This window comes from Rhineura floridana, chromosome 1 (assembly GCF_030035675.1).
Source record: "Rhineura floridana isolate rRhiFlo1 chromosome 1, rRhiFlo1.hap2, whole genome shotgun sequence".
Lineage (NCBI taxonomy): Eukaryota > Metazoa > Chordata > Lepidosauria > Squamata > Rhineuridae > Rhineura > Rhineura floridana.
Window position 1 is genome coordinate 168307685 of NC_084480.1, and position 20842 is coordinate 168328526.

The 20842-nt window shown below is 42.1% G+C and overlaps 1 protein-coding gene across 8 annotated transcripts in view; it reads left to right on the forward strand.

Annotated features, from left to right (window-relative positions):
- Positions 1-20842, forward strand: part of LOC133364404 (myomegalin-like) — a 164637-nt gene that overhangs the window by 67159 nt on the left and 76636 nt on the right. For 4 of the 8 annotated variants that reach the window (XR_009757937.1, XM_061584851.1, XM_061584864.1 and 1 more), the window contains exons 1-9: positions 3006-4518; positions 10037-10156; positions 11498-11617; positions 11968-12060; positions 13624-13842; positions 14260-14418; positions 16131-16244; positions 16858-16995; positions 17559-17738. Coding sequence is in view for 7 of the 8 variants with exons in the window: in XM_061584851.1 (XP_061440835.1) it covers positions 3415-4518; positions 10037-10156; positions 11498-11617; positions 11968-12060; positions 13624-13842; positions 14260-14418; positions 16131-16244; positions 16858-16995; positions 17559-17738 (2247 nt within the window). In the remaining variant the exon portion in view is untranslated. Of the gene's footprint in view, positions 1-3004; positions 4519-10036; positions 10157-11497; positions 11618-11967; positions 12061-13623; positions 13843-14259; positions 14419-16130; positions 16245-16857; positions 16996-17558; positions 17739-20842 lie in introns of those variants that run through there. The other 4 variants (XM_061584874.1, XM_061584884.1, XM_061584912.1 and 1 more) reach the window with 2 other exon arrangements.

The window sequence follows — 20842 nt, forward strand, 5'->3', positions numbered from 1 at the left end:
ATGATGATCCATACAGTGGATCCACATTTTGTACCATTCTGGCACTGTGAAGTTTGGGTCCTTTAATGTAGCGGCATCTATCCTTTGGAACTCCCTCCCATTACATATCAGACAAGTGCCATCTCTGTTGTCTTTTGGGGCCTATTTAAGACATTCCTTTTTCAGATAAGACTTGTAAGTGGAGATTTGTATCCAAGCCTGTATCTGTATTGGTTTTGAAATTGTTTTTATATGTGTTTTTATTGTTGCTATGACTTTGGGATGCTTCATGGGAAATTATTCACAAATGAAAGGAAATGGAATAAGTAGAACAGACTTAAATGGTTCAGTCCATGGGCATGGATATGATCCATGATTTGACAATATTTAGGAATAATGATATGCTCTGGTTTTTATGGTGGTTTGAAATCTTGTGTACACTTGTGTAGAAATCATGTAAAATCACAGGAATACATCCTGCACATTTGTGTTTTTTCCATCATAAGTGTAGCGAATCACTGGATCTGTATTTTCTTTCTGTTGTAATCTGTGAGTGCACATAATACTTGTGAGTTGATGGTCGGGGGGGGGGTCACGGGGGGGGATTTAAACCAAGAGTAGGGATGTTGAATAATCAACAGGGGAACACACTGACTGACCGAGATGAAATAAACGGAAGATGGAAGCAATACACTGAAGAACTCTATAAAAGAGATGCCAGGATGACAGATTCATTCACGGAGGAACCATATGATGAAGAAGCAAAAGTTTTAGAATGTGAGGTGAAAACTGCTCTTTAAAATACTTGGAAGAAACAAATCACCAGGAACATATGGCACACCAATAGAGTTGCTACAAGCTACTGAGACTGAATCTGTCCAAATTTTGAGAAAAATTTGTCAAGAAATATGGAAAACTAGACAATGGCCCAGAGACTGGAAGCGTTCAATATACACCCCAATTCCAAAGAAAGGGGATCCCAGGGAATATAGTAATTATAAAACTATTGCCTTAATATCCCATGCAAGTAAAGTAATGCTCAAGATTCTACAACAAAGGCTCTTGCCATATATGGAGCAAGAAATGCCAGTTGTCCAAGCTGGATTTAGGAAGGAAAGAGGCACCAGAGATCATATTGCAAACATACGTTGGATACTGGAATGGACCAAGAAATTTCAGAAGAAAATCGCAGTGTGCTTTATAGATTACAGTAAAGCCTTTGACTGTGTAGATCATGAGAAACTATGGAATGCTTTAAAAGAAATGGGGGTGCCACAGCATCTGATTGTCCTGATGTGCAACCTATACTCAGGACAAGAGGCAACTGTAAGGACAGAATACGGAGAAACCAATTGGTTCTCCATCGGAAAGGGTGTGAGATGGGTGTATTTTATCACCTTATTTGTTTAATCCGTATGCAGAACATATCATACAGAAAGTGGGATTGGACCAAGATGAAGGAGGTGTGAAAATTGGAGGGAGAAATATCAATAGTTTAAGATATGCAGACGATACCATACTACTAGCAGAACCCAGTAATGATTTTAAACGAATGCTGATGGAAGTTAAAGAGGAAACCACAAAAGCAGGACTACAGCTGAACATCAAGAAGACTAAAGTAATGACAACAGAAGATTTATGTAACTTTAAAGTTGACAATGAGGACATTGAACTTGTCAAGGATTATTAATACCTCAGCACAGTCATTAACTAAAATGGAGGTAATACTCAAGAAATCAGAAGAAGGCTAGGACTGGGGAGGGCAGCTGTGAGAGAACTGGAAAAGGTCCTCAAATGCAAAGATGTATCACTGAACACCAAAGTCAGGATCATTGAGACCATGGTATTTCCGATCTCTATGTATGGATGTGAAAGTTGGACTGTGAAAAAAGCGGATAAGAGAAAAATCAACTCATTCGAAATGTGGTGTTGGAGAAGAGCTTTGCGCATACCCTAGACTGTGAAAAAGACAAATAATTGGGTGTTAGAACAAATTAAACCAGAACTGTCACTAGAAGCTAAAGTGATGAAACTGAGGTTATCATACTTTGGACACATCATGAGAAGACACGATTCACTAGAAAAGACAATAATGCTGGGAAAAACAGAAGGGAGTAGAAAAAGAGGAAGGCCAAACAAGAGATGGATTGATTCCATAAAGGAAGCCACAGACCTGAACCTACAAGATCTGAACAGGGTGGTTCATGATGACAGATGCTCTTGGAGGTCACTGATTCACAGGGTCACCATACGTCGTAGTCGACTTGGAGGCACATGACAACAACAGACTTCCTAAGGTTCACTTTGTGCACAAGTAGTACAAGCATGTTTGCCCCTGTGTAGACACAAAGCAGGGAGTCCCACCCTGCACACACACACACCTCTTGCATACATTTGGTACATTCATACTTTTAAGAATATATTGGTGTACATATGAGCTTTTTGCTTTTAGATGCACATTGCACACCTTAGAAAACACAGTATCACAAGAGGTTATAAATGTGATATCTTTACGCATAAAGTTAACTGCTTGTTCACCTAAGTAGGAATTAACTAATGGGATGGTGTGTTGGTCAGATTTGAAGTTGATGAAGTTTATTTGTATCCCCATCATAGCAGTGAAAAATACGTTTAAATGGAGTGAGTGAAGAAGAGACAGAGAACACTTTTCATATAGCGGGGGGGGGGTCCTACTGTGCATGTTTGCTCGGAAACAAGTAACGTCGAGTTTAATGGAGATTACATCAAAGTAAACATGTTCAGCCTTAGGGGCGCTGGCCTGCCTCCTGGAAAGCTCCCTTTTCGTTGACATGGTACTTGCAGAACTTCGTCGGAGATGCCGCTCGAGAGGTTCTCCCCTCAAGCAGGGAACCGTCACTCCCTCACTTCAGGGCAGCAGCTACAAGGGGAAGGGGAGCCATCAGGCGCTCTCGTTAGCATCTCCTTTTGTCTACGAAAGGCAGGTATACTACAACTCCCAGCAACCTCTGCGCGCTATTTGCGTGCGTTGCTGACGACTGAGGCCGCCATCTTGAAATCCGGGCCACAATAAAAAAGAAACCGGTCCCTGGAGCATCTTCTGACCTTTCCGGGCGGCCTGGAAAATAAAATAAAATAGAAGAGGGCTGGGTGGAACGGAGCGAGCGGCTTCGGCTCTTGACGGGACTCTCGCTGGGCTTCCGCCCATGGCTCCGGGGCCGCAGTGGGGTTTTCGCCGCCGCCGGCGGTTCCTACCGTTCTGAAGGGCGGTGGCTCCTGGGAGGGAAGGGCGGCTGCTGGGAGCGGAAGGATTGCTCGCAAGAGCGGCGAGTAAAGCGGCGGGTGGGGGGAGTGCCTGTTAAGAGATGGGTTAGGCAGCTCTGTGAGGCTGGGGTGATCTGGTCCCCGCGTGGCCTCAAGGGCACCGGGCAGCGCATCGGTGAAAGGCTGGGAAGGATGAAGGAAACCTGCCGGATTTGTGGCCGGGAACTGTGTGGTAATCAGAGGCGCTGGATATTCCACACTGCAACGAAGCTTAACTTGCAGGTTTTGCTGTCGCATGTCCTGGGCAAGGAGATCTCTCGGGATGGCAAAGCTGAGTTTGTCTGCAGCAAGTGCGCCTTCATGCTGGATCGCATGTATCGTTTTGACACAGTCATTGCCCGCATTGAAGCGCTGTCGATCGAGCGTTTGCAGAAGCTGCTGCTGGAAAAGGAACGTCTCAAGTTCTGCATCGCCAGTATGTACAAGAAGAACAACGAAGAATCTGTTGACGAGGCTGTGGATGTTTCCAGCCTGCCTGATGTGCGATACTCAGCCTTACTTCAGGAAGACTTTGCTTACTCCGGATTTGAAAGCTGGATGGAACCTGAGGAGCGCATTGTGGAGCCACATACGTGCCACACCATGGAAAGTATGGGCAGCCGTCCCAGACGATGTCGCAGCTGTGCTGTGTTACGAGTGGCAGATGCTGACTACGAAGCAGTTTGCAAAATCCCACGAAAAGTGGCAAGGAATGTTTCTTGTGGGCCATCTTCTAAGTGGTCTGCTAGCACTTGCAATGAAGAGTTGCCTGTGTGTGAGCCTATAACTGCTGACCTGCCAAGTGGCACTACACCTATGGGTGAAGACAGCATGGAAGAGGAAACTCCTGGATCCTCTCTGGAGTCCTTGGATGCAACAGTGGCAGCCAGTTCTTCACAGCAGAAAAATGAGGAAACAGACATAGAAGGAAAGAGAAGTAGGAAGTGTGACTATTGTATAGGTGACCGTAGTTCCCACAATTTCTCACAACATGGAAACAGGATGGATATAGCCCTTAGCCTGATCAGAGCTTTTGATTGCAAGCCAGTCCAGAGTCCCAGGGGGAGCAAGTTGCCTATTCCACTAAAGTCAAGTCCTCTTTGCCAGGACCTATTGGGCAAAAACACTTGTCCTGCGTTTGTGAATGTGGCAGTGAACTCTCATTCTGGATCTTCCTTAGCTTTTCCTTTGGAGATGTCCGACCTTCAAGAATTGTGGGAAGATCTTTGTATAGACTATATGCCACTTCGAGTTAAGGTAGAGGCCCATTTGTCCCATCTCTGCCTCTGAAATCTCTTGAATATTGTCATGTTCTACTGTCGACTCAAATTTATCTTGTGGGTCGTTGTTTTTTCTGCTCACCTGCAGTTAACATATAAGCGTCTTCCTTTTTCTCTAGTCTTGATTTTGGGGGGAGGGATATTGTTAAAGAGAATACTGATTTCTGGAGACATAATTTTGTGTTTCATTGTACTTCCATTTAACAACAGTGGTGCAGCAAGGCTGGACCTTGGGGCCCAAGTCCAAAGCTCTGCAGTCCAGGAAGCCCCCAAGTGACCATCTGGAGAGTGCCAGGTGATGGGGGCAGCACCAAACAGACCTGGCATCAGCACTTGGGCTGGTGTGAGCATGCTGTGGCACACAGGGACAGAGGCTGGTTATCGCAGTATTTTTTCTTTTCTCATTTGGTTTCTAAAACATTGTATAGGTGTGGACCGATTGGCCAAGCATGTATATGGTTACAAATTCTCATTTTATTTTTACTTTCAAACTATATTGTCCTTTGCACAACAAAATAGTGCTTTTTCCCAAGTAAATGTGGTTAGCATCAGGGCAGCAGAGGGGAATCCCATTTTATTTCTTTAGTCTTGTGGATAGTGCTATGGTGTAATTGAGTCTTATGAGGAAAGGTTGAAGGAACTTGGCATGTTCAGTCTGGTGAAGAGAAGGCTGAGGGGTGACATGATTGCACTCTTTAAGTACCTGAAGGGCTGTCACATAGAGGAGGGTACAGATTTGTTCTCTGCTGCCCCAGAGGGTAGGACTAGGTCTAATGGTTTTAAGTTGCAGGAGCGTAAATTCAGATTGGACATTAGAAGGAACTTCTTGACAGTAAGGGCAGTTCGGCAATGGAACCGACTGCCTAGGGAGGTGGTGGGATCCCCTTCGCTGGATGTCTTCAAGCAGAGGCTGGACAGCTGTCTGCGGGAGATGCTCTAGCTGTGGATTTCCTGCTGTGAGCAGGGGGTTGGACTCGATGGCCTACAAGGCCCCTTCCAACTCTATGATTCTATGAGTATAAAATGAAACTGCACATGCTCAAGAGTATTCTTTTTGGTATCAGTTGGCAAACTACTTTTTGTTCTTGCTCTACGTTATCAGGAATATAGAACCAGTTGTAAAGTACTGAAGGGGGGCAGGAAGGCACCTGGCCTTCTAAAGCAGGGGTGGGGGGACGTGCTGTAAAATCATTAAGTCCAGGGTCTTAAATTCCTTTATTGCATAACTCTGGTTTAGAAACGGTGAGAATTTTATCTCTTCTTAGTGATCTTGTACAGATGAGATCTAAATCAGGATTAGACTTCTCCAGTTTAGATTTTCTTAATAATTGGTGTATCATTCATCTGGAATTAGTGACAGTTGTCACTAGCATTCCAGGTGCCACATACGATTGAGCCTTGGATTTTCTCGGCTTTGCTAGAATTTGAAATCTTATTAAGTACAAGTATACCTGGTTGTGTTTAGGAAATTGTGCTTCTGTCAGCTTTAATTCAGAAATATCCATGTCAGTCTTAAGTGTATTCACGTTAGTAGTAAGTGCTAGTTTCAGTTAGCCTCAGAAAAGAGAAAGATGTTTGTTTCTTACAATAGCAATTTGTGTACCAATGATTGGTGACAATGGCATTTTCTCTCCAGGGGGTTTGTTGGATTCTCCTGCAGCCTTAATAATAGAAAAGCCACTGAAATGCTGTTAAACACTTGGTAGAAACCACAAAAATCACTTTCACAGCCAAGCCTGAAATCCATTTACAGTTGGGAGTCATATTGAACTTGTAACACCTTGAGGAAATTTTATTCAATTAAATCTTGGGGCCATCGCTATTATTCTATAAAGGAGTAGTCTCTTTTCTATAGGGACAATTTGCACAGAAGGTGTGCAATCCAATCTATCACTATTGAACCAGGAACCTTACTGAAGTCAATAAGTATGATTGCTAGCAAGACTGCAACCCTATGACATTGCAAAGGTCTCATAATGTATTGGCCTTTAACTGGTTGGCCATGAGTCGCTACCTGACTTAGGGTGGGTCTCACAAGCTAGAGAGAAAATATCAGCTCTAGATAGATGTAAAATCATTATACAGCCACAGGACTGGCTGTATACTATAGTCAGCGGGGATTTTTCACATTCCGCAATGTTAAATGGAAAATATCCCCCCATGCCATTCTGAGGCTTCCCATAAGCTCATTTCAAAACAAAACCTTACAAAACTTATAGTTCTGAACTCAGAAACGCTTGCTTAACTACCCTGTAAACCTTCATGGTGATACACAAAAGTCAGAGAGAATTGAGAGTTCAAAGTGTAAAAAGAGAGAAAAAAACTCAGAGCCCTTTTGGACTTTTTTCTGCGAGTTCTCATAATCTGTTGAAATTCATTAAAAATCAGCCATGTTCACAGAGTACCTGTAATCCTAATACTGACCTTGCCCCATACTCTGACCTTCATCTACTGCAGTTTAAAAGTTAAAAAAAATGCCTGGTTGATTTTTAATTAATTGCTCAGAGGCACATGATGCCAAATTCTTCCAAGCTACACAGCAAGTGGATTGGACTGTGAAAGACCAACCCAAATTGTGTTTGCATTTTGACAACTTTGTAGGGCAGTCCAATATCTCAGAGAGGAAGTCAGGTCTCCTGCTCCCCTAGTGCATTCACTATAGCCACCCAATTTCCCTGCTTTTTAAAGTTTGATAGAAATACCTGTGGGCTATAGGTACATTCTTAAACTGCAAGGTTTTTTGCCTATTAGTGAATATATAAGAAGAATATTAAAAGTAGGTCCTATATGCAGGCTGCAGGTAAAGGGTCTGGGAGAGTTTGAAGGCCACTGTACTAATCTGTTTTCCATTAACAACAACAAAAAAAGATTTCATTTTCTGTTTTGAGCGTTTACACATCCACACACTTATTTTCCATGGCAACAAAATACTGTGATCGGCCAGGGTGATTTTCACTGTCAAACCGCAGCAGAGGAAAGCTGTTCTAATTCAGAAATGACATATTTTAAAGCCACAAGTAGGAAATCAGAAATGGTTAAGTTAACCATTGCCTGAAAACGTACTTGTGCAAAAATACTGTATTCTGTCCCGGAATATGAAATAATATGCTGATGCTACAGTAATGATCCTTCCTGACATTAAGGGCAGTGTGCTGTAGTGGTTAGAATAGGACTGAGGAAGACCAGCATCAAATGCCTACTTAGTTTTGATGTTCACTTTGGGTTATCTTATGAGAGCCAGTGTGGTGTAGTGGTTATTCATAGGGTCACCATAAGTCGGAATCGACTTGAAGGCAGTACATTCATTTGGGTTATCTAAACCTACTCTACCTTGCAGGGTTTTGTTTTGGGAATAAAATGTGGTTGGAACGAGAACTATGTACACTATGAAATTTTTGGAGTAAGGGTGGAATAAAATGTAATTTTAAAAAGGTAAATCTAAGTGGCTTGGTTTAAAAACTCCACTATAAGTTGAATAATATTTTTTTTTAAATCCAAAGAGTGGGTGGGAGCATCTGAAAACAGCTGCAAACAGTATTCATTTGGCTCTATTTCCTCCTCTGAAGCCAGTTATCTTGCTCCAAGAAAGCTGCTTCACTGTCCACATAGGTAACAAATAGCATCATTGAGCCTTTGGTCGTGTCAATTTTTTTTTGTTACCCTGCAAATGTTCCTGCATTATTTAAAATGTTTATAATTAAACATTTTCAAAAGTTTCAACAAGCTACTAGGGCCAAGCCTTTTCAGTGGTGGCCTGAGAACTTTGGAACTCCCTCAAGATAATCACACCCACTCTGGTTGCCTTTAAATGGGCCCTGAAGACTTATTTGCCTAGCGTAGCTTTTCTGTTAATGATTTTATGCTGTTTTTACTTGTTTTAGTTTTAGTTTTAATTTACTGATTAAATCTGTTGGATTTTTAAATTATAATTGTAAGCCACCCTACAAAGCTTATTGTCGTGAATAGCGGGGTAAAAGTATTTCAAATGAACAAATAAAAGTAATCATATTTAAGACACAAGTAAGCGAGAAAAGTCAAATAGGAGCAATATGTTAACACTACTGAATAATAAAAACAATAATTTCAATGGCAATAAAATAACAAAATGCTAATTTTAAAAAGCAGGTGGAACAGCCACCATTCTCACTAGCAAGCAACAGCTCTTGGGATTAATTCTCTGCTTAAGGCACAACTTTTCTCCAAATGTGTATGGCTTTTACTGCTGTTGAGAGACTGAGATCATAGGGCATGTGTTATTTTAGTAGTAATTTGCATTGTTTTAGGCTTAGTTTACTTTAATACTAAGGAAGGCAATGTGTTTATATGCAGAGAAGTCCACAGCAGCTTCCTAGCAGAAAGAGATTGTGGTCTTCCCCTTAAAACTACTGGTTGATTTAGACCCATATTAGTAGGGAATGAGTAAGCAGACCTAAACAGTAATGTATTGCTGTTATTCAGAAAAGGCTATGCCATGACATACTGTGATAAAGATTGAGCCGTTTGGGTTTTCATCTGAAAATGTTTTAAGTCATTAAAAAAAATTTATACAAAAAACCCAAAACAAGATAACATCCTTTAACAATCAAACGCAGGTCTCCAGTGTTTACATTTTGTGGGAGCATTAGTGGGGTGGGGGGAGGAACAGGTTTTGTTTTAGGTCATTGCAGCATAGAGTGGAACAACCCAGTATTGATGATATTTAAGATGCAGATCCTTGGACAGTGATTTTACTAGGCCGATACCTGAATCTTGAAGCTTAGTTGTGCAACTGAGCATGGCTGTAGTACACAGTTTCAGTGGACAGGGCACAATTATTGTTAATACCAGACCTTGCCTTTGCAACCATGCGAAAATTTTCAAAGGGGAAGGCTACAGATAGCCTCAGTAGGAGGTCTAGGTAGGTACATGGAGATGTGTCAGCTTTTGGTGATGTGCACTTTTTGTGCTTGCGTGATGACCTGAAGGAGTATGAGGAGAAAATCGTGAAACAAAGAATAAAGATTTCGAAGCTACCTTGAACATCATTGTGTGGCAGAAAGGCAGCATAAAATATTTTAATAATAAATAAGGTAACATAGGCTTCTTATCTAGACATAATAGCTCTGCTTGAATCAACAAATTAACATTGACGTCTTCTTAACTTGACTGGAACATTGAGAAGGAAAAATAAGGCATGTATGGTGACAAATGGAATTGAGAAGAATGGGGGAGAGGGAGAATGAATGGATATTTATTCTTGCATTAGTAATTGGGGAAGTATTAGGTATTTAATCAGAAAATGGAAATGTCAAAGGACAATACTAGGAGACATGAATGTGGTAATTTGAAAGCTATGTCCATGGAATCAGAAGGATGAAATTGTCCCAAGACCAGCCTCTCACTTTGAGTCTCATTTACTAGCCCGTTTTCCTCCAAAGCTCAGAACTGCGTAACAATGGAACATAACCCCAAAAAGGTATATCTGAGCAAATGCCACTTTTTCATATTCTTTTTAGAGTGTGTGTGAAGATCAACAGCGACTGATTCAGTGCAACTTATCACAGGACAAACAAGCATCTGAATTAAATAATATAGAAGTGCTGGGAAAAATCAGCTGCATTAATGCTACCAATAAGGTATTTTTTTTTAATCGAAATTACTACAAGCAGGTTTGGGAAAAGTGTGTCAACATGTGGTGAGGCAGTAGGATCACACCCATCTATGGCACCCCCCTGGCCAATCTCTAGTCAGTGTGGTGGTCATAACATCTACAGCAGGGGTGGGGAACCTCAGGCCTAGGGGCCAAATGCATCCCTCCAGGCCTCTCTATTTGGCCCTTGGAACTCTTTCCAGGCCACACTCTTCATTGTCTCTACTTCACCCCAAGTGTTTTTGCCTCGCCGATAATGCCACTTGCTTGTCTGGATGGAAGATAGAGAGGGGTGTGTCTGCAGAACCTAGCCTATTGTACAAAGGTAAAACTTGCATTCATTGTTCCACCCACTTTTGCCTCTGCCTCCATCCACTACTGGTGTGTGGCCCTCAGAAGGTTGCCCAGAAGGGATTGTAGCCCCCTGGCTAAAAAGCTTCCCCACCACTGATCCACAGGGACCTGGCCTGATAAGGTGCATTCCTTGCTTTCAAAATCAAGGAAGGTTAAGCTTCCATTCTTTAGCTGTTAGATGACAATTTGTCCATGACATGGAAATGCAGAAATGGGGAAATGCAGACATAGTCTCATAGCTTCACCACATTTGATGCTACACACCTTTCCCCAAGACCAGGATGGGGAATCTGTGGTTCTCCAGAAGTTGTCACACTGCAACTCCCATCATGCCCAGCCATTAGCCATGTTAGTTGGGGCTGATGGGAGCTAGAGTCCAACAACATCTGGAGGGCCACAGGTATGCCCTAAGGGGCCAAATGTTTGTCTTAATTGGAAGTAACTGATTTAGCCTAAATCCTTAGACTCCTTTATCCAATACTTCCTCTTTTAATTCCTGAGGTTTAGTATTGTAATTAAATACTTTCAGTTAAACCCTTGCTTTCTAATTATTCCTCAATTAAACTATTAAGTGGGGATATGTATGCTTAAAACATTTGTGCCCAAATCTAAAAAGCTGTTCTGGGTCAACCAGAGACATCAGTGTGTTGTAGCCACATGTTTTATCATCTCTTGCCTGTGCATGTGATATGGTGCACTCAGAAGGAGACAGTTTGCTATTATTGCAAAATGCAGCCTAACTCTGCAACTATTGGGGGGAGGGTTACAAATATGCTTTAAAAAGGAAAGCAGAAATCCTGAAGTTTCATCTAAAATTTGCTTAAACTTTGGGGCAATAAACTATCCATTTACATAATAGATTTTAGATGCTATGTGTTGAATAATGTGTTGAATAATATTGTTGAATAATTCAACAGTAGATTAAATGTATATTCATGAATACCGTATGTGTGTGTTTGCTTATGACATTCAGCAACTTCAAGAGAAATTGAATGAGATGGATTTTGAATTGAAGTCTGTTCAGCATACATCCCAGAGACAGAGTCACAGAATCCAGAACTTGAATGAGACCTTGAAGAGCAAAGAGAATGAGGTTTGTAATGCTGCCATATTTGTGCAGTGTAAATGCTGATTTAGAGCTGGTGATTCAGAAGTATATCTAGCTGTTTTGTGTAGTGTATGAGATCTTCCCAGTATATGACTTTGCTTCCAGAAAGCACAAGGATAAGGTGATTTTACAGAGGATGGGGTTAGCCTCAGTACAGCACCTCTGGAAATTATAACAGAGTCATGTGGCACCTTAAAGACTTACAAATGTATTATGGTACAAGCTTTTGTAGAAGAGACTAACACAGCTACCCCTCTAGAGATTATGTGTCTCCAGTCAGGAAAGAGGTAATCTGTTCCCATGCCAATTTCTCATTGCTCAATTTTGTCCTGTAGTCAGAAGAACTCTACCGTGTAATTGCAGAGCAGAACGAGACAATAGCCAAACTACAAGACATGCTACATAAAACCCAGCTTGCACAGGTGCAGGTATGTATCTTATTTTGATATTTCTTGTCTAATCCCAGACATTTTGAACTAGAGGTTCAAATTATGTTGCCCTGATGTTTAGAGTATTACAAGAAAATTAGCTGTAAAATACATAGTAAGAAGAATAAACAAAAATAATCTCTGTTAAATTCCAAGAAGTTTAAAATCACAGCTAAAACTTTCAGTGTTTAGCCATCTCAGCTACCAGCTCTTTAAGAAAATTCCAGAGTCCACAATAGAAAACAGGGTTAATCCCTCACAGTCTTGGGTGTTGCAAGTCTATCAATCTTGTTTCCTCGCCTGTCATGGAGTGCAACAGGAAGATATTGTGCACATGGAAACATAATCTCTAAAGAGTAATTTAGTTCTGCGTTAACTATGCAAGTTTGATGGCAAAGGGTAGATTTCCACATCTTTATGTTTCCTACCATACGAGATTGGGACAAGAGGGGAGATTTTCAGGGAAGAAGTAGCAGGTGAAGTGGGGAGAGCTGTTGGCCCTTCTCATGCATTCAGTTTTTCCTCTGCAATCCCTCCATTTGAATGGATATCAATCACAGATCAGGTGTGTGGGTGGTTGTATACATTCCCAAGCCCTTTCCAAGGTTTCTTTTCCATTTATTCAGGAAGCATCTGTGGCCGAAGGGGGTGGCGGTTTGCAGAGGATAGGTTAAGAAACCCTCTTCCTGCCTGCAAAGGACTCTTACACCTTGACTTTGCATAATTAGTAGTAAACAGTGGATTAGCAATTTCATGTAGTTCCACCTTCACATAGAACATGTTGAAGTCTAGTTTTTTATTATTCATTTCAAGACTTTATATACTGCTTTTCAGGGCAAAACCTTCCCAGGATGGTTTACATCAAAACCATAATACACAATATACCAAGAAAAATAATAAAACCAAAACATTTCAACAATGAAGCCAGCAGCAGTTAAAACAATAAAGAGCACCACATATTACAAAAGCAGTTTGAAATTTTAAAAGCGTTCAAGTTCCATTTAAAAGCCAGTAGACTGAGGGCTAGGGGCTATATTTCCCTCCTTGGGGAGGGATTCCACAGACATGGGACCACATCTAAAAAGGCCCTTGTGCTTGCCAGTCTGAGATATCAAATAATGTGGTGTGAAAGTTTAGGGCTTTAAAAGCCATTACCAGCACTTTGAATTAGATCCATAATGCATAGGCAGTTGATGCAACTGGCATGGTATAAGTGACATATTCCAACCACTTGCCACCCACTAGCATCTGCGCAGCCAGCTGAACTGTCTGAATGATCTTTATAGGCACCCCGCCTCCCCCAAGTAGAGTGCTCTATAATAGTCTAGTCTGGAAGTAACCATGTTCACCCTAGGACAGCTGTCAAGATTATCCAAATTTTGTGATCTATTCTACTCTGTTTGTCTCCACAGGCCAGCAACAGGTATCTAAGATAATGCGGCTGACGTGACGTTCAACTATGTATTTCAGAATGTGCTTTTAAAAGCTTGAACATGTCAAAATTTCACTGACCAGTAATTTCAGTTTAATATTCCCTTGTTTTCTGTTTTCATATGTTGCTAGATCTCAGAGGGTTCTTCCACAAAGCAGCAGAAGCAGCAAATGGTGCTACTTGATGTACAGAACACACTTTTCTTCACTCAGCTTGAAGCGCAGCAACTGAAGAGAACTCATCAGAAAAAAGATCGCCAATTGACCGAGGGCAGGAAGGCCACCCACCTTCTAGAAACATTGTTACAAGAGGAACAGCAGCAGAAAGAGGCAGCATGGAAACACAGTCAGGTACAGCATGAACTAGTTTGTTTAGCCCTTCTCATCCATGGAAACAGTCCAGCCCCAAACAGAACTTGGACAGATGTGGCTGTCGTCTGCTGAGATGTGGCATCTCAGTGGCTGTCGGAATGTCTTGTTCTGTGCTGTATTTTAAGATCAGAAAATGTGCTTGTGTTGGCATTGGAAACTGCCATCACTTCACACACAAAATGTCTGATGTGGCTAACTGTAAATGTAAGATTCACACAACCAGTTTGTGACAGTGTGGTGAATTGACTAGAGCTGGCATTTGGGGCTGTGTGAGCAGGCTTGTAGCTTTCACCGGTCTAGCTCAACCCAGCCTTTCAAGTCTTTTGAGCGTTCCAGAGAACCTCTGACAGGCTTCCAGGCCTGATCAGTTAATGGAAGTTACATGTTACTTTCTAGGAGTTGCGTGCTACTCTTCAGCAGTTAAGAATGGAGCTACAGAACAGAAACTGGCAATGTTGTAATTTGGAGAGAGAAAAATGGTCAGAGATGCAAAAGCAAGAGCTGAAAATTAAGCATTTGAGTCACAACCTGGCCTGCAAAGAGCAGCTTCTACAGGTGAGATACATATGAGAATGAGCTTGTAAGGTCTCTTTGGGTAAGTCACACCAGATTTTAGATGATAGGGGGCGTAGGGTCATCTGTCATGAGGTCCAAAGGACAAACGGAGCAATTCCCAAGGTGGTTGGTCTTGTGTTGGGAAGCACAGTTGCTACAGGGGTGCTTCTGCACCAAGTGTTTAGTCTGGAAGTGCCATGTTTTGTTCACTCACTTTTTATAAGGCATCTATACAATGTTGTCATCTGGTCATTGTCATTCTGTATTTTCTCTGTGGTAGTTCAAATGGCTGCACCCATAGCAGATATGTCACACCCATTGATGCAGATGGAACATAGCAGGATGTACACAATGGAAAAGTGCAGCACTCCTGGGAGTAGGAAGTATATTGCAATTCCACTTTTAGCTTACAATTGTTGGGTATCACTAGGAGTCACTCATTTAGAAATATCTTATGTCTGAGGAACCCAGATTGTGCTGGCAATTGCACTGGCTAAAGTTGAACAGTGGAATCTTCCTTGATTACAACATAGCCATTTTGAGAGCTGAGTTTACTTAGAAGGTGGGATAGAAATTTTAATAAATAAATAGATAAGCCAAAGAAACTATTAAGAAAGCAGCCCAGGTAATGCTTTTACACTGTTCACAAGAAATCATCTCTGCTTGTCATAATCAATAAAACACACCCAGTCACTATAATCTTATACACAATTATAACCCATCAAAAACAGTACAACAACATGCATATTTGAAGGCTGTTGAATCAAGCAGCTTTGCTTGCCTTCCTGAATGTTTGCAAGGTCAGGAGCCAGCTAGTTTCTATAATACTTGGGCCACTACAAAGAAGGACCTGCTCAAAAAATCTTGTCAGTTCTAACTTCCTGGCATGAAAAGACCCACATTCTGCCCACCCATGCCAGTCTTAATGGCAAAGGACGGGTCTACAAATTCTGGCTAGCATTGGTAGCAAAACATTTTTTTCCTATTTGCCTACTCTGAAGTCCAGTCCTATGATACTGCAACAATACTGATAATGCATTTTCAAAAGTTTCATCAGTCTGAAAGAAATTATATATGGATAACTCAGATCTTATCTCTTGTGTAATAAATGCATGAGATGATTTTAATTTTTTACAGTGCAATCCTATGCATATTTACTCAGAGGTAGGTAGGGAAAGGTGCCATAGGTTAATGGGAGAGCAAATGCTTTGCACTCGGAAGGTCCCAGATTCCATCAAAATTTCAGGTAACTGGTAATGTGGAAACCTCTGAGACCCTTGATAGCTACTGCCAGCCAGAGAAGGCAGTACTAATACTGATCTGGTACAAGGACACTTCCTGTGTCTCATTGAACTTGGTGGGACTAACTCTGGTAAATGGATTGTTGAGTTTTATTCCTAATATAAACACTAAAATATTATATACAATTTACATTTCCTGTTACAAAATCCAATATGTGGGAAACTATGTCTATTTTAATTCTGTCCAAGAAATTGAAGTAATGAATCCCCCCCCCCAAAAAAAAGTCCTTTGGTACTTCCATTTTCTCTCTGGGTAATGTAGCAGTAGAGACTGGGCTCAGCTATATTTACTTTTCCAAGAACCCTTGAGTCTGTCACCAGTATTGCTTCTATCTTGGAGCTTCCTGGACATGCTCAGTAATGTTTTTTATTGTGTTGTTGATGGAGCCAATCTATTTTATGGCTCTCCAGGAATCTGAGGAACTTCTACGGTATCATCAGACTTTGGACAAGAGCCCCACATCAGCTGATAATATGGTGAAGAAATTGCAACAACGAATTAAGGACAGAGATGTTATCCTGGAGGTAATTGCAGAGGTGTCCAGCACAAAGCCTAGTCTGTGTTTTCTGTGCTCACACGTGTGCCATTCTTTGCTGTGCCTGAGTGAGGCAGTCTCCTCAAGTGGCAGATGCTGGGGGGGGGGGCATGGAACTGTGGTGAGATGTTGGAAGACAGAGCTGTGTGTGTCATGCTTTCTGCCCTGCACCCCCTAGGATATCCCGCTACCCTTAGATGTGCTGAGAATGTTGTTTCATCACCAGTCTGGATGGCTTCATTTGTTCCACCAACTGCCAATCTGGATGGTTTTGAATGAGTGAAGGGGTGGGTGCATCTTGCCCTTCACCCTAGGCAGCAAAATGTCTTGGGCTGGCCCTGGTAGTCCAAAGTCGCGTATGTACGCCTTTCTCTCCAGGAATGGAAGCTGGATTTTCCCTCTTGATGATGGGTGGGATGCGTGAGGTATGTTTAATAATGTTGTGCAATTGGGTTTTTTTATGTTTGTAAATCATTTAGAAGCTGACTGGGCATTCAGCAGTCTATAAATTAATTAATAAAACAGATATAATCTATGCATGAGGTGCTGGTCTCTGTGGCTCTTGTTACCTCTTCACCCACTCCTGGTCTTTTCTGTTGTAGCGAGCAATAGATGAAAAGTTCTGTGTGCTTGAAGACAGGGAACAAGAACTGCAGCAGCTTCGCTTGTCTGTGAAAGAGCGAGAGCGTGATCTAGAAGGACTGCGCAGGGTCCTCTCCAACAACGAGGCTACCATTCAGGTAGGTTGTAGCAGTAAGGCTAATGCTTATGCCATTCTTTCTATCTCCCATGGCGTCTTGCCCACTGTTGGGATTGACACAATAATAATGCAGTGCTTTTCAAGAGATCTCTTGCAACATCATCTTTGCCATAGCTTTTAAGTTGATTTGAGCTACATTGGGGTTAATCCAGAGTTTCAGAGTAACAGTCTGCTCAGTTTAATTATACATAATGGAACCAACAGGCCAATGGTTCATCCAGCCCATTATTTCTATGCAATTTGCTCCTTGCTTCTCTCCAAGGTCTCGGTAGAGGGCTTGTTCTGCTGACTTAGGTTCTTCTCAAGCGGAGCTGTAAGGAATGGAACTTATACCTTAGAATGTTCAAAGTGTGTGCTCCGCTGTGGAGCTGTGTCCCCTCTCTCTGAGGGTGAGGGGTCAATGCAGTGTTGGGAATGACTCCAAAGCCATATAGGAGTCTCACAGAAGGACCTGATGGAAATAGATGCTGTTTTGTTGGGGCCATAGGAAAGCTGGCTTGGTCAGATGTCATTCTCTTTGTTGTCCACTTTTCCCCCTAATAGGGCTTGGAGAGCTTGCTGAAAGCCAAGAGCCTGGAACTTGAGCGGTTGTTGGCAACCTATCAGAATTTGCACTGGCTGAAAGAGGGAATAGAAGCAAAATCCCATAAGTGGCAGGCAGAGCAAGAGAGAATAATCCAGCAGCTGCAGACTGTTCTGCATGACAAGAACAAGGAAGTGGAAGTAAGACTTGCCGTCCAGCTTCTGTTGTTGGATGATGGAAGATGCAAGGCTGTTTTGCATGCTGGGGTTGGGAGGCACTGGGGTTATTGCCTCATCCTTCTTGCCAGCTGCTGTAATTGGTACAGATTCATGATCATTCTGCAGTATGTCCAACACAGAATCCAGAAAGCAGCTCTTCTCAGTGTTAGTTGTTGTGTATTGCCATAAATGTTGCCTGTCTCTTGGTAACATGCCCAGGTAATGGTAACAAAATAATCTACTGCTTACTAAAGAACATTGCAGCCGGTGGTGGCTGGTGCCTACTAGATCTGGTGGGGCTGCTGAGAAGTCACGGAGCATGGCCAGGTTGTTCTGCTTTTCTCACCATCCTTTCTTGCACAGATACTGTAGACACTTAAACATTGCTCTTTACAAATAGATAGCACTAACTAAACTGAAAATGTCGTACTTTGGTTCAGAAGAGGTCCTCGTCGTCACAATGTTTAGTGTGGATTGATGCCAGAATAACCATTTATTAGTCAGAGGTAAGCCCCCACTGAATTCCATGGGAATTGTTCCTTGGTTAGTATGCACAGGATTGCAGTCTGAAATGTTTTGTCTTAAAGGTGTCACACGGGACCCCATACATTTCCAGGTTTCCTATGGGAAAATACAGCTATATTTCCACATCTCTTTTCCCCCAGAATGTGGAATAAAATGCAAGGAAATCAAGTGGACTAGGACCTTGGAAACCACAGTTAAAACCACCACTCAGCCATGAAACTCACTGTTTGACCTTGGGCCAGTCACTATCTCTCAGCTTGACCTACCTCACAGGGTTGTTGTCAGGATAACATGGGGAAAAGGAGCAGCCTGCTTGCTCCTGATTTTGAATTAGAGGAGGGGACCCAGGATGGAATAATGAAAAAAGCTTAACCCCAGAATCAAAGAAAAAAGAATCTGGAACACAACCCAGATATTCAAGCCTACAAACATTGGACTTTACATGTTGGTTGTTGGCAAATTCAATGTGTAGCTGTCTGCTAGGACAAGCTTGCCTGAGTAGGATGTGCAGACAGGATGCAATCCATGGTCTAATACTACATGAAGGCTCTGTGCATTGAGTTCTCTGCACCATCCTACTTTTTGTAATAACATTTTAAGTTTGCAAAACTGTTTTCTAGGTTTTTTATCCTCACATCAACCCTGTAAAGTGAATCGTAGTGCAATTTTTGCAAGTCTGCAAAAAGAAAGTACTAGTACCTTAAAGACCAACAAATTTATTATGGTATAAGCTTTTGGGGCTAAAGTCCATTTCATCAGATGCATCATTCTTGGTAATCTATCAAAGCTTATGGAATAATATATTTGCTAGCCTCTAAAGTGCTACTTACTATTATTTGTTTTCTGCTATAGGTCATGGCTAGTTGGCTGCCCCTTTGATTAGAGTAATGTACTCAACAACACACAATGAGCCAGTGACAGAGAGAAGGATTTTTCAGATAAGTCTCCAGATCCACTGATGCGAGTTCTTTTTTTAAAAAAAGGTAAAAAGACAGGGAGATTCTTGCCACTTGGCTTACTGAGAAGAAAAAGGGACAGGCAATATTCTATCCAGTCTAAGTGAGAGACAGGTTGAGGGGTATAACTATAAACACCATCAACTTCTCTCAAACCACAGTCTCCTCTCACAGAGTTGAGCAGAGGAGATATGATTAGGATCTATAAGCCTCAGAAATAACTGGCATGAGCTTGCAGAGAGTGCAGCTGCCTCACCAGTGAGGAACCTCTGCACAACAGGTATCCTTTGCATAAACAGTACATCTTATAATCACCATAGAAGAGTCTGCTGGGTCAGACCAAAGGCCTATCTAGTCCAATATCCTGTTCTCACAGTAGCCAACCAAAGAAATACATGCATATCATTTTTTAAAACCTAAAGAAGAGGAAGCAGAATCTACTGTACATAATTTTTCTGAAACCTGGAGACCAACACAAACCCCACAGTTTCAATAACACACAAATCTTGAAAGTTACAACACACACAGAAGCTACCCACCATTTCTCCTCCCAATCCTCTTCCACCATTCACGGCCGGAGTTCGATTCCAACGGAAGGAGGAAGTCAAATCTCCGGTAAAAGGGGTCGAGGTCCACTCAGCCTTCCATCCATCCGTGGTCGGTAAAATGAGTACCCGGCATATGCTGGGGGGTAAAGAAAGGCTGGGGGTGGAACTGGCAATCCCACCCCATATATACGATCTGCCTAGTAAATGTCGCAAGACGTCACCCTAAGAGTCGGAAACGACTCGCGCTACAAGTGCGGGGACACCTTTACCTTTACTCACATATTCTGTCCACCATTGCTGTCTTTTAACTTTTTTTAAAAAAAAGCTATTCAAACTAGCAACTATACTTTTCTGTTGGCTAGCTGCCAAGACTGTTTATTGAGACCTGGCTTTCATGGAAACGGCTCTGGCCATATTCAGAAGCAATGTATGATTCTGATAATAGGCTAAGGCTACCACACTGGACTGCTCTTGAAGCAATCTTCCCTAATCTCTCTGACTCCTCCCTAATTTGCTATACTGGCTGTGCTGGATAGCCCTCATAACAACCGATGGAGTGGAAGCCTTCTCAATAGGGGCTGGAACACAGACACACACACACACCCCAAGTTACATGGCTTTTCTGCTTAGAGACACATGGGAGGGACCTTTTGGATTTGGATTGGCTGAGTGGTGCAGAGGCCTGATTGGCCAGAGAACAGGAGATTAACAGAAATATTTCCCCACATCTATGGAAGTTCATGGAAGTATAACATTTCTGTAGGACAGGAAAGAGTATCTGGCTTTGAGGGGGGATTCTTTTTTAAAAAAATACTTGATATTCTCCTTGGGAGGGCTGTGCACCAGTAGCCCTATTGGACCAGCCTTCACTGTTTGCAGCTGAGTCAGCAGTAAAGCAATAGGACCTCTGGAGATACCCAGGTGAAAGAAGACAGTGCTCCTGCACCTTTAATAATCTGTGTAGAAGAGGGGATTTCAGGAGGGAAAATTTATCAGCAGGTGTGAGCAGGTCTTGGAAGCTACAGTAGCTGAAATTCCTTCTTTTACACAACTGTTA